The following is a 13438-nucleotide window of genomic DNA, read 5'->3' as shown; positions in this document are numbered from 1 at the left end:
TAGGGTACCTGAATGATATGGTCAGTTTGCCTTCTTATGGAATTTCGTGCTGCAGCGAACAATTTCATATAATTTGCTTTCACCAGCTGAAAAAGTGCAATGCTCACACACACATTTGAAGAAATGAGCAACTTTCTACTCACACTGCACTGCTGGCAGTGTCTCTGAAGTGTCATCTGTAAATATACTGAAAATTAATGAATCTTAGTATGGAAAAAAAAGTGTGTATGTTTTGGGTTTTTTTCCTAAAAATCTGGACTGAGGCATAGAATCCATTTTCTTTAGATCTCTATCCTAATACTAATTAAGTCTCTTGGAATCATTCTAAACCCGGTAACAGACCTTGTGAAAATCTTTAGCACCAGCAAAAACATTAAGATAACAATCTAAGCATTTAAAAAATCACATTCTTTCATAAACATCCTTGATTCAGACAATTTCATCCATTATATATAAAATGTAACATAATTCCTATTTAACAGTATCCAAGATATTAATTTTTCTCTTTTCTTTATCTTAATTATTTCTGAGGAATTAATCTCTCTCCACTAAATAAAGCTAGCATAGTTGGAGTTCAGAGGTTATAAATTCAGTGGAAAACAGCAGTTATTTGTCCTACACAGCTACTCATTGAATTCTCTCAAAGTACAAAGAAACTATTGAGAGCTTCAGAATTGACAAAATGAACATAAAGAACGTGGTTTTGGGCAGGCATGAAAGTTTTTCCTCATGCTTTCATGTCGCTGCTCATCTGAGATATTGATCCACTGAATAATGCTTACAACTGTGACATCCTTTCTTGGAGAGTAAGATAGTGTACAAAATTACTTCTCAATAAATGGAGTAAAACCATACTAAAACTTCAGAGACTGCTAGATTTATTTGTTTGTTTTTTCTAGCAGACAAAAATAGTGAAATCTCAGCACCAAATAAGATGTATAGGAATTTGTTTTGGCTTGCACAGGGAGTGAAGAATTGTAAGATGTTAAATTGAATCCCAGTTTGAAAAACAAACAATATTGGGTGTGACCTCCACTCATAAGTGTTTTATAAAATGCTCCATAAGAATAGATTAGTTGTCTTTATGTACTTACTGTCTGTTGCTGTGCACCATGAGACCCACTGCCCTTGGTGCAGAATTTCAAGAGCCACAGGGTTCCCACTGACCCATCTCTTGGGAGTGCTGCAACACCAACATCATGTGTACACCTGTGAGTTGGTAGTGCATATAATATAAAATTGTCGTGTCAGTCAAAGTACGAAGGTAGTCTTGAGACGTTTCTTATTCTATGAAGTCAGTGTAAGGGAATTCAGCTACTTTATTGTTTGTGCTTCTGTTAAGAAATACAGTAAGAATAAAGACTACTACCCTTATTTCAAACCCTAGTCAAAAGTGTTCATTTAGGTAAATCACATGCTGGACCTACTGGTGTATTGTTGTTTAGGTTTCATTTTAATGAGAACTGGCCATGTATAAAAACAAATGTCTTTTCAATGTAACTATGCAAAGAAGGGAAGCTGAATCTGCATGTTTGTACTACACTATTAGTTATCTTCAGTGTAAGAAAAACTCTGCCTAGTATTTTCCCTTAAAACCTTGTTGTTACCTACTTACTGTTAATTCATGGTTCCTTTAGAAGACAACACTGAAATGTGCATTTTTCTACTGACCTTAGCAATTTACTTCAGTCTTTGGTGTCGGAGTGAAGACATCTGAGAAATGGTACAGAAAGGGTTTAAGAACTCTGGAAGATGTAAAAGCTGACAAGACCCTGAAGCTGTCAAAAATGCAGAAAGCAGGTAAGACATAAGTCTCATAAAAACTTGTATCTCAGTGCTCTAAGCACTTGATAACTGAATCAGAGGAGGAGGCAAAGTTCATTTATACATCAATTTTCTTTCTGAGTGTCTTCTGAATATTAAATTATTAATTTAAAATCATATTTGGAATAACCGAGTTCCTAATTAAAAATGGTGTCATTCAAAACATATGAATTTGCATATTTTTTTGTATTGCTTACACAGATACCCAATGAAATCTGTTCTTATACACAGGAATACTAATGGATCACTATTACATAGGTTGTGAAAAAAATTACAATATTAGAAAAGCCCAGAACTACTTTTCAAAGGAGACAAACCTACTTCAGTGATAGATCAAGATTTGTAACAAAGTACTGTCAAGGGTTAGAGCTGGGCCAGCTTCAGAAGAATGACAGACTCTCTTTATTACTCTCTCCCTCCTTCCCCTCGCTTTCTCAAAGAGGGGAAAGAGAAAAAGAGCAAGGGAGAGAGACTTGTAAAATGACTTCTATAATCCTAACACTTCTTAACTTTAAAGTGCTAAACATGGTCAGGTGAATAATGTCGCTTCCTCACAGATTGTTTTTGTGTGAGAACCTTTTCTCCAAATAAAGGTGCTAATTTAAACAAAAGAATCCACTACATTAATAAAAGGAGATTATATAACATGACATTAAAATAACATAACTGTGTTTTTGCATTAAACCCATGTGTTTTACATCACCTCAGAATCCCTTGGTATAGCTTGTCCACATTCATGCTCCTTTGTCCTTTTTTATTTTAGCATATCATATCCAAATGTGAAGAAAGCCTCAGAACGAGCTCTGTGATCAGACATAAAGATAGCTGGGATATTTCACATACCTCTGAGCCCTGCACTTGGGTAGAACCCAAGCACATAGTTTTAAAGCAGTATGTCTGGAAATGCCATTGGTGGGAGCTGGTAGGGAAGTCAGAGTAATTTATAAAAATTCAGAATCTCAGCAAGTGGAACAATTATCCTGACTGCTATGTTGTTATAAATGCAGCTGCTGTTACAATTTATAATGAATTATAATGGCAAAAATACATATAAACTATAAGGACAAAAATGAGGGAAGGAAGAGGCTGTCTCTTGCCTGTGATTCCCCACACCCAGAGCAGGAGGCTGACTCCAGGAATGGTGGAGGAGGAAAGAAAAGACTCCTGGAGAGGCTGCATAAAAATATATTTCTTCCCACAACAAGCCTATAGCTGCAGGTTCAAGATGGAGCATTTCTTCATTCTTGCCATTAGATAGGGTTCCCTGGCTCATGGCACAAGTTGTATGGTTTAAATTCTTGATTAGAGGCGGCTATTTCACACGGGGTTTACATAACAGTATGTAGACTTTGCTAATTCCACAGAGTGATCGGCACTTTTTTGCCTTTGATTTCCAGGGTTTCTCTACTATGAGGACCTTGTTAGCTGTGTATCTAAGGCAGAAGCGGATGCAGTAAGCTTGATTGTCAAGAATACTGTGTGTACATTTCTACCAGACGCTTTAGTTACCATAACTGGTGGTTTCAGGAGGTGAGTGAAAACAAATGAGGTCACTTGGCTGTTGTATTCAGCTCCACACAAAATTATGATGGTCTCATGGAAAAATCGAGGAAGCTGGGTGGGAAAGTATCAGAGTTCGTTTTCAGTGGTTGGTTGTTTTGTTTTTTTTTTTCAAACAGGAGAGCAATCCTATGACATTCCCAAGTTCCTGTTTTATTGCTATAGGTGGTTGGTTTGTCAGAACAAAATCTATCTAAGAATAGCTTGCTGGAAAAGTAATGTTTAGATCACATACTGTACTTGAGCATACTTTTATCTCTGTAAGTTGATCTGAATTCCCAAGGCTGATGCTATTGTAAGGCCACGCTTTAAAGAAATATACAATGGCTTTAAGGCAATCTTGGCAGTTTTGATTTTTTTTAAGAGGTCTTGGTCACATGAGATTGGGAAGTGCTAAGGCAGAGTTTGTAGCATTAGAAGTACACTTTGAAGTAAACACTAACAAGACTGAATATAAAGGACTGACTAAACCAAGTATACACTAACCTATGAATAGATAGGGTGATCTCAGAATTTCTTTCCTGAGTGATTTTTGTTCCTAAAGCTTTTGGTCTTGCTCTGTAAAACCAACCTGAAACTGTTGCTCAGAAAATACAATATTCATTCTTTCAGCACTTACGTAAGAGTTTTCCTAAAGCCACACAGAAAAGTATTGAGACTGGAAATAGTCTTCAGGAGTATTGGGTTCCTTGCTCTGTCCTCAGTCCCTCATTATGTCACTAATTCTAGTGCATGTCATGCTTGTAAAACAAAAAACCTTAGTCTGCACCTTAAGAATCCTGCTGCTTTCTTTGTTACTTTGTGAAACTTTGTGTATTTCTAATTCAGAGTGGTGGAATATTCAGGGGGAAAAAAGGCCATAGACGGGAAGTGAAAATCAAATTACGTCTTCGGATCTATGTGGTTTAATAGACCTACAAGTTGTGAGAGTAAGGCATGGAAATGGGAAAAGCTGATGCTATCTTATTGAGAACATACCAAGATGTGTTTTTCTTACAAGTTGCCCACTATTTATTTCCTCTTTTGCTCTAACATTCTGTAGTTTCAGCTTAGCCCCCAAATTCTTTTATTTATTCTCAAGGGTCATATTACTGAAACGGAATTTAGCATCTGCTACTTTCTTGATGCCTGTATTTTCTGATTCTTTCATCTCTCTGCCTGCCTTCGCAAAACAATAACTTGTAAACATCTTTAACTAGAAGCGCTTTCCTTGTGTCTTTGGTTGGAAGTGGCAATAATACTGTGTTTGGTTGAAGGCAATTCTCTTTTAAGCTATCTGAATCCAAAAAAGGAATCTAAAGACTTAAAAGTATCTGAAATAAAGGGTCATGATGGCAATCCTTCAGTATCTCTAATTATTCAGGAGCAGAAGTGAATAAATTAATGAAGCCTGGATGAGTTTATCCTTTGTTACTGCCCTACAGAAACACTTAGCTAAGCACGTGTAAAATATGCACCTTGAGTTTCAGTTGGTATAATTTCATATGTGAGGTTGGCAGAATCCTTTTCTTCTTTAAAAATCTTTTTCTGACACTTATGTGGGTCATTTTGAAACAGAAATTACAACACTGCAATGCATGAAAATACAGAAGTAGAACAATCGCAGTTAAAAAATAAATAAATCACACCCACAGAGTGCGGAATGCATTTCATTGTCTATCTAGTGAGGCCTATCAGCTCGACGGTAGAGAAGGAAGTACTGAAGATGCCGATAATGCAACATAAAGCATACCATGGACAATCTATCAGACAGACTGAATTTACCATGCAGTCTTGAATCGGGAATCGGCATGGCATTATTTTCAGTGCTCAGCCTCTCTTTTTTGAATTGCTGAGATTTAAGACCATGTTCTTAAAGTTGATAAGACAAATTCTGAGGTGGGGTATAGCATCTTATATTACAAGTTACAAAAGCCACTGAGAGTGAAGTTTCCCTTCCATCTTGGACTTAAAGGCAGGCTGTGGGATGGGAAGAAAATAAGCTTTATTTTATTATGCAACATCCCTGATTAGTACTGTGTTTGTCCCACCTATATCCAACGCAGGAATGTAGTTTAGGCTAATCCATGTTATCACTTTTAAATGAGAGTTAAACTGAGGACCCGATATTTTTTTCCCTGATTATTAAAAATGTAATTTTATTCTTTTTAGAGAATCAAGTGGTTTTCAGTACTAATAGCATTATCTCGTCTTGTATCTATTACTGCAAGTTACAGAAAATTTGATTTCTATTAACAATGTGTTGATCCTATTATTAATAATATCAACATTGTTCAGGATTGTTAGTAATGACAAGCAGAGAGAACTTCACACTAGGTTTCATGGCAGAGAAACTGGAGGGTTTTTTCCCTTTCTCCTATGGCTTGATGTTAGTGAAGCCACTTCACAGTGACTTCAAGAAAAGGTTGTCATGGGCTGAATCATTTTCACCACATTCTGCAAGATCCTGGGTCTTTGCTAACTGGATTTAGCTGCTGGTATTTGGGTTTGCCGTAAGAGGTGATCTAGATTGAGGAATTCCTACAAGCAAAAATGCTTGGTGGAATTATTATATAGTATGTGTAGTTTATGGCTTCAATCTCTGTACTGGTTATTCATATCTCAAAACACACATTCACAGAAACCAAATTTGATTGGAAACATTCAGAAAAGGGTCTGAAGTAAGAACAAAATAATAAGAATAGATCATCACTTTCATTAACTGCATTTCCAGTATGGCTTTGTTAGCCTTTCTGTGTGCTTTGTCCATGTGATTCACAAATGATTTACAAATTAGGTTTCAGTTTTCTTGTGTTCGTTGGAGCACACTCAAACCATTGTAGTTAGCTCTGCAGCAGCAGGAGCGTATTGCTATGAGTGTATAGTTATTATTTTATCAATAAGCACTTACTGTTTAGAACTTTTGAAATCACCTAGGCATCCTATTGGTATCACGATTTCAGTTCTGACTTTCTCAAATGAGGTTTACTTTGGCACACTTTTGTGAACATCTCCCATCTTTGCCTTAAGATAGAGTGCATGGAAATACTTACTAGTTCAAAAGACATGTGGATGTGGTGCTGAGGGACATCGTTCAGGGACCCTGGCAGTGCAGGGTGTCTGGTTGGACTCGATGATCTTGAAGGTCTCTTCCAACCAGACAATTCTGATTCTGTAGATTAAGGAGTTCATTTCTTTCAGATAAACTTCTATGTTGCAGGTCCAAGGTGTCCAAGAATATTGGGCAATGAGTCAGGCAGAATAACTGTAGTGCCTATAGCGTATTTGTCTTGGTGGGAGGCTCCGTCCTGCATCAAGGGAAGTTTTATCTTAGACTCTCTTATTATTGAATTCTGTTCTAATATGAGCTTAATTGTAGATCACTATCTCCTTTCTTGAATTTTACATTATCTTTTAGATATCGGGATTTGGGGCTCTGTAACATTTGAAGATAAGGATTGCCAATAGAAAAGCAATGAAGAGAGCAAAGGAAGTGTCAGTGTGTTTGTCAAGCAGCACTGCTATGTTTTTGTCTATCGCAGTGCAAAAGTTTCTTTCCTGTGTGCAGTGCCATTTCCTACAAGGCAAGGGAATGTATAAAAGAATGACATGGGACAGAAAATCATTTAAAGATATCCCTCCTTTCAATCTCAACATAAAATGAAATAGATGGGACAAAGAAACACATCCAGAGATTATTCTATAGGCTCATGCATTGATGAATAACTAACGTTATTGTTGCACCTTCATCAGAAATGAGTCTTTTATAAGGCATCTAGAATCACATTTATCTAACTGTATTGACATATGCTCATAAATGAGAGATTGTAAGATCAAATATATAAGGAATATTACTCTTCCCAAGGTCTTGGTTTATTTAACTGAGCTAGTCATGTGGCCTCTGACTGAATTTCTTGATAAATCATGATGAAAAGTTCTCTTTGACCTTTTCATATTGGATATGCCTAATAAAAGTATTCTTTATCAGGTTGTAGAAGTACCACAATAAGGTTAGAACAACTGATGTGACTCCGAATCTTTGTTAGGTTTTGAGAAATAAATGTATTTGAAGGCCTATTGCACAAAGTGTTTTTTTGCTGTTCAGATCTAGGATTAATATAGTGCCAGAATTCAAGGTATTATAATTAATTTAGCAGACATTTCTTTCACTAAGTTTTTAGACAAACTCCTAAGCAGTGATTCTTTATTCTGCTCACACTGTGTTTGTTTTTATGGAGTATCTTCACATTTACACTATTCTTAGATATAGTTATTTCTGTTTCTTTTACTCCAACACAAGCTGTAATAAAGGAAGATATAAGGTGTACCCAGCTGCTCAAGTCCAAATACTGTAATTTCTGCTCACTTTCTTCCACTGATGTTATAAGAAATAAAAATTCTATCTGCTGTTATTTCATTTTGTCAACAAGGAATCTGCTATAAAGGAGCTGTGAGACAAGTGGCACTGAGCATTTGAGCTGAAATGGTAGTTTGTACACACTCTATTTTAGGCGGATCCTGGAATAATCTAGCACTTCTTCCAGCAACAGACTGAAGAGACTGGATATCATTTATGAGCACAGCTTTGCCTCTGATAAACTATAGCCCACTTTGGATGAGGCTTTTTACACAGAGGTGTTCTAACATGATCCAGTTGGTCTTAAAGCTTCGTAAATGGTTTTACCTTACTGAACTCCGTAAGTTTAGAAGTGTTTGACCCTGAAGTGTTGGAATGCTGTGAATAAAAATATTCTGTGGCAGGAGTCAGAGGCACTACAACTGGGAAAGAAGAGAGGTCATCACTAGTTTCTGCTTCTAATTTTCTGTTACTCATTAAAATATTAGTTGAGAAAGGAGAAGATAGTTTTTATCCAAATTAATGGATATCTAGCCAAGTCAATTTAGAAGATAATCTATTGGAGTAATTCAGACATTTCCTTTTGTCATTAGAGCTTTGATTATTTTTCCACTCATTTCATCTATTATTAGCTATGATGAATCATGAAGTAGAAGCTGATGAATAAAGTGTCTGGGAGTCATGGACAAAAAGAAATTTGTAAGAAACCATGAAATGGTTGAGTACTCAACACAGTGCATTCTTTCAAAGCCTTTCAAAAACTTCTTGATTTTTTTATATGCCCTACTCTACTCAAACTTTTACCACTTTCACAGGTTTATCAACTCACTGGAAGGATGCAGTTTAGTTATTTCTATACCTCTTTTCTCTCTCAAGTGATGGGTCTAGAGTGCAGATGACAATGCCACTGATTTCAGTGAAGCCAAAAGTTTCACACTGTACATATAGAGGGAGAAACTCCCTGGATTAGCCTTACAGTTTCCATGATACCATGATACCTCCTGGAATGCATTTGTAACAACATTTAGCATTTTCCATATCCTGTTAGCACTGATGAGGTCTACTAGAATGTAAACCATAGCAATACAAGTAATGCTTATACAGCAAGATATGAAATCCCAGATTATATTAATTTACGACTATTTCATCAAATTAGCATTTAATTTTTTTTAACTGAATTTGAAAAAATGAGAACGAAAACCAAACTAAGGTTAATGTATTTTCTTGCCAATCTGCAATTTTAGTTATGTACTGACACTGTTACCATTTTAATTCTAGAAAAAGTTTTTATATGAAACTGGCTAAAATCTTTAAAATTACTGCATTGATGACTGCTTTGTGCTATTTACAATATTTATCATTTTTATAAGGAATGAATTGAATTACAAAATTCAATTGAATTGAATTACAAAAGCAAACTTGTTAGAGGCAAAGAAACATGTCAAACTAAAGGGTGAGAAGGAATTGCACAGGCAGTGGAAGAAGGGACAAGCATCCTGGGGAGAGTATAGGGACGCTCCCTGGATGTGTAGGGATGAGGTCAGGAAGGCCAAGGCATGGCTGGAGATGAATGTGGCAAGGGATCAAAAAATAATAAGGGCTTCTCAGGTATGTTAATCAGAAAAGCATATTCCTGTGATGAACACAACTGATAAGACGGTTACAACAGACGAGGAGAAGGCTGAGGTACTCAACAACTGTTTTTTGCCTCGGTCTTCACTGATAAACTCTCTTCTCACACTCCCTGAGTTACAGACCACCAGAAGGGAACCGGAGGTCAAAGTCCTTCCCACTGTAAGAGAAGATCAGGTTTGTGACCACCTGAGGAACCTGAACATACATAAGCCTATGGGACGTGATGAGATGCATCCCAGAGTCATGAGAGAATTGGCTGATATAGTTGCCAAGCCACTCTTCATATCTGAAAAGTCCTGACAGTCAGGTGAAGTGCCTGGTGACCAGAAAAGGGGGAATATTGCATCCATTTTCAAAAAAGGAAAAGAAGGACCATGAGAACTGCATGCCTCACCGCTGTGCCTGGGAAGGTCATGGCACAGATCCTCCTAGAATCTGTGCTAAGGCACATGGAGGACAGGGAGGTGATTTGAGACAGCCAGCATAGCTTCAGCAAGGGCATATCCTGCCTGACCAACCTAGTAGCCTTCTGGGACAAAATTACTACATTGGTGGATAGGGGAAGAGCTATGGATGTCTGGACTTCCATAAAAAGTTTTACACAGTTTCCCACAACATCCTTCTCTGTAAATTGGAGAGAGATGGATTTCATGGGTGGACTGTTCAGTGGATGAGGAATTGGTTGGACAGTTGCATCCAAGGGCTAGTGATCAATGATGATCAGTGACAAGTGGTGTCCCTCAGGAGTCTGTACTGGGACCAGTGCTGTTTAATATGTTCGTCGATGACAGAGACAGCAGGATGAAGTGCACCCTCAGCAAGTTTGAGGATGGCACCAGGCTGAGTGGTGCAGTTGATGCACCAGGGCGATAGGCTGCCATCCAGAGGGACCTGGACAAGCTGGAGAAGTGGGCCTCTGTGAACCTCATGAGGGTCAACAAGGCCAAGTGCAAGGTCCTGCACCTGGGTCAGGTCACTCCTCAGTATCAATATAGGCTGGGGGATAATGGGATTGAGAACAGCCCTGCAGAGAAGGACTTGCAGGTACTGATGGTTAAAAAGGCTGGACATGAGCCAACAATGTGCACTTGCAGCCATAAAGCCAACTGTATCCTGGGCTGCATCCAAAGCCAGCAGGTTGAGGGACCTGATCCTGTTGCTCTACTCTACTCTTGTGAGACCTCACCTGAAGTACTGAGTCCAGCTCTGGTTCTCAGCACAAGGACGTGAACCTGTTGGAGCAGTTCCAGGGGAGGCCACAAAAATGATCAGAGGGATGAAACACCTCTGCTATGAGAACAGGCTGAGAGAGTTGTGGTTGTTCAGCCTGGAGAAGAGAAGGCTCTGGAGAGACCTTATTGTGGCTTTCCAGTGCTTAAAGGGGGGGACGGTCTTTTTAGCAAGGCCTGTTGTGACAGGACAAGGGGTGATGGTTTTAATCTAAAAGACAGGAAATTTAGACTAGATATAAGGAAGACATTTTTTACAATGAGGGTGGTGAAACACTGGCACAGGTTGCCCAGAGAGGTGGTAGATGCCCCATCCCTGGAAACATTCCAGAATAGGTTGGACAGGGCTTTGGGCAACCTGATCTAGCTGAAGATGCCCCTGCTCACTGTAGAGGGGTTGGGCTAGATGACCTTTGAAGGTCCCTTCCAACCCAAAACATTCTGTGACCCTGTGATATCACAAGTAGACTACTAGGAGTAAGACACAGTATTGTCTTAAAAATAGATTATTTCTTTACAGTTCACATAAAGAAGTGTTTTGTTCATTTGATATCAGATGTTGAATGTTATAAAGGAAAACCAAAATGTGTATTAATAGAACAAATGCAAGAATTCTTAGTAAAGATGCAATTATTTCTAGTGTAATAACAAAACTAAAATCCACAGGACTCTAACTGTTTTTGGTCCACAAATGGTAAGTACTTTGCCTTTTCCTATAAGAAGTTATTTTAAAAGGGTGTATGAGACAAAGTTGCCAGATGAGCTTGGGCTGATAACTACATAGATCAATTTGGCCATTATCAGAGGCAGAAATGTCCTGTTACAGAGAACCCTGATGATAGATGTGGCAAGATGCAGAAGTTTAAAACTACCATCAATAAAATAGAATTGAGTCAGAATAAGCCAGAAACTTGCTGTAAGCTGATAATTCATGTATGTGTATGTCTGCATGTATACAGTAATAATACAGATATATCTATATAAAGACTCTCTATGTATGAGGAAAGAACAGACTGACAGCTAATAATGGTATTCGAAGTACTTTTCTCCTTTTGCTTTTTTCCTGATTTGCCCTTTAAGGTCACTTTCAATCATTTTTAGTACATAGGGGTTAGCCATTTGACAATTCTTTGTTTCTGAATTATATGGAAATATTTTTTGAATGCTTGCCACTGCATAAAACTGAAATGTTAATGGATTCACTAAGTCAAATTAAATTTTAATGGCCATGGTTTAATTTTTCTTTTAGCCCGTTCACATCCTTTAAGTAGCATTAAATGTGATTCAGATGTCTTCTAATATCACAGCTGACCTGAATAGCCTTTTCAATTAGCCTTTTCGATGAAGCAGATCTGATACATTTTAAATAAATAAAGATCTCTTTTTATTGGTTAAATGCTGATATTCACAGCTCATTTAATCCATTTATCGAGATGCAATGTCAAAAGAACAACAGTTTCATTGTGTAATGCTGGTGAATAATGCGTAGAGATGAGACAAATCACAGCATCTTTGTTTTGTAAGTGAATGGAATTTAAGGAAGAGGAACTCAAAAAGATCTATTTAAGCTTTTAAGAAAGATGCATGAGTGAGAAAACAAGAAAATTATCTGTCAAGAAGTTACGCAGTGAAAACGTTTTAGGAAATGGTGAAGAAAAATAGTGATCTTACAATGCAGATTCCTCCCATGAATTTATTCTGACATCTTGAAAATAATCTCTAAACAGGAGATGAATGTCCCATGGTTTTTAAATCTGTTCATTCTATATTCATGTAATATGTTTTAATTTAATCTTTTAATGGATTATTTTAGTGTTTACAGTGTAATGGGGCTTTTACTTATACAAAAAGTAATAGAAATTGTTAGAAATCTACCATAGTTCTTTTCAAAAGCAACTCTGATGTTTCCATAATTCTGTTTGATGTTTCTTCTCATTTTTGGATGACAGTTTCTCAAAACCTTTGCTGTATAACAGAGATGGCCTACTGTGATCAAAACTTCCTGTGTATGGGGGCAGGAGTGGGGAAAGAGGCTTCTGGGTTTACTGCTCAGCATGGGATACCACAAAAGCAATCTGGGGTGTCTGTTATGTAGAAGAGCTGGGCTGAAGATGATTTGAACTGTAGATATATCCTTTCTAGCACCTTTGGTTATCAAAGTACAAGAGAACGGTATTGATATTAGCTGGAGAAGACTTCAGCATTCAGCACTGACTTCAGTTTTGCCATTTTAGTTGTTTGTGGGTCACATGGTAAGCCTGCCCACAAGGAACTTGCTTTCACCTGATGTAAAGTCCTAGCTCTGAAACAAACAGCTGTCTATCATGGTGACTGGCTTCTTAGACTCACCTAAGTGGAATGAAGCGGTGACAGCTGTCAGTATGAATAACAGCACTCGCAGCTCCAAAATCCAGTGGCCTGCCCAGTGGCACTCTTTAAGATAATATACCATTAGAATTCCAAAATGCTAAAACAGATTTTGCATTATTTACACAATTTTCTAGACCAATTTGCCAAAGTGGATGTTTTGAAAAGTTATAAAGGGGATTATTATGCAACTATTTATAGTCCCAATATATCAATGAAATATACTCTAACCAATATGCTACTGACCATTCCCATTTTATTGTTAGCAATAAAAATTATTGTGATTTTTTATTGAGCTGTGTTACCTGAAAATTATTCATTCAGCATTTTAGAACAATTAACATATGCATACTGTTAGCATTATGAAAATTAAACATGTAAATTACTAAGTTCTGGTATGATTTATAATGAAAACACTTCTGTTTTTTCTGGAAGGGGAAGCATTCTTCATTTCCTTGAACACAAATCTCCCAAATACATGACTCTT

At 37.4% G+C, this 13438-nt stretch overlaps 1 protein-coding gene across 1 annotated transcript in view; it reads left to right on the top strand.

Moving 5' to 3' along the window:
- DNTT (DNA nucleotidylexotransferase) overlaps positions 1-13438 on the top strand; it is an 88477-nt gene that overhangs the window by 25467 nt on the left and 49572 nt on the right. The window contains exons 6-7 of the mRNA XM_010139266.1: positions 1677-1800; positions 3222-3354. Of these exons, the coding sequence (XP_010137568.1) occupies positions 1677-1800; positions 3222-3354 (257 nt within the window). The remainder of the gene's footprint in view (positions 1-1676; positions 1801-3221; positions 3355-13438) is intronic.

The sequence above is a fragment of the Buceros rhinoceros genome, unplaced genomic scaffold, assembly GCF_000710305.1.
Source record: "Buceros rhinoceros silvestris isolate BGI_N320 unplaced genomic scaffold, ASM71030v1 scaffold4387, whole genome shotgun sequence".
In the NCBI taxonomy this organism is placed as follows: Eukaryota; Metazoa; Chordata; class Aves; order Bucerotiformes; family Bucerotidae; genus Buceros; species Buceros rhinoceros.
This window is presented reverse-complemented; position numbering and strand designations above follow the sequence as displayed.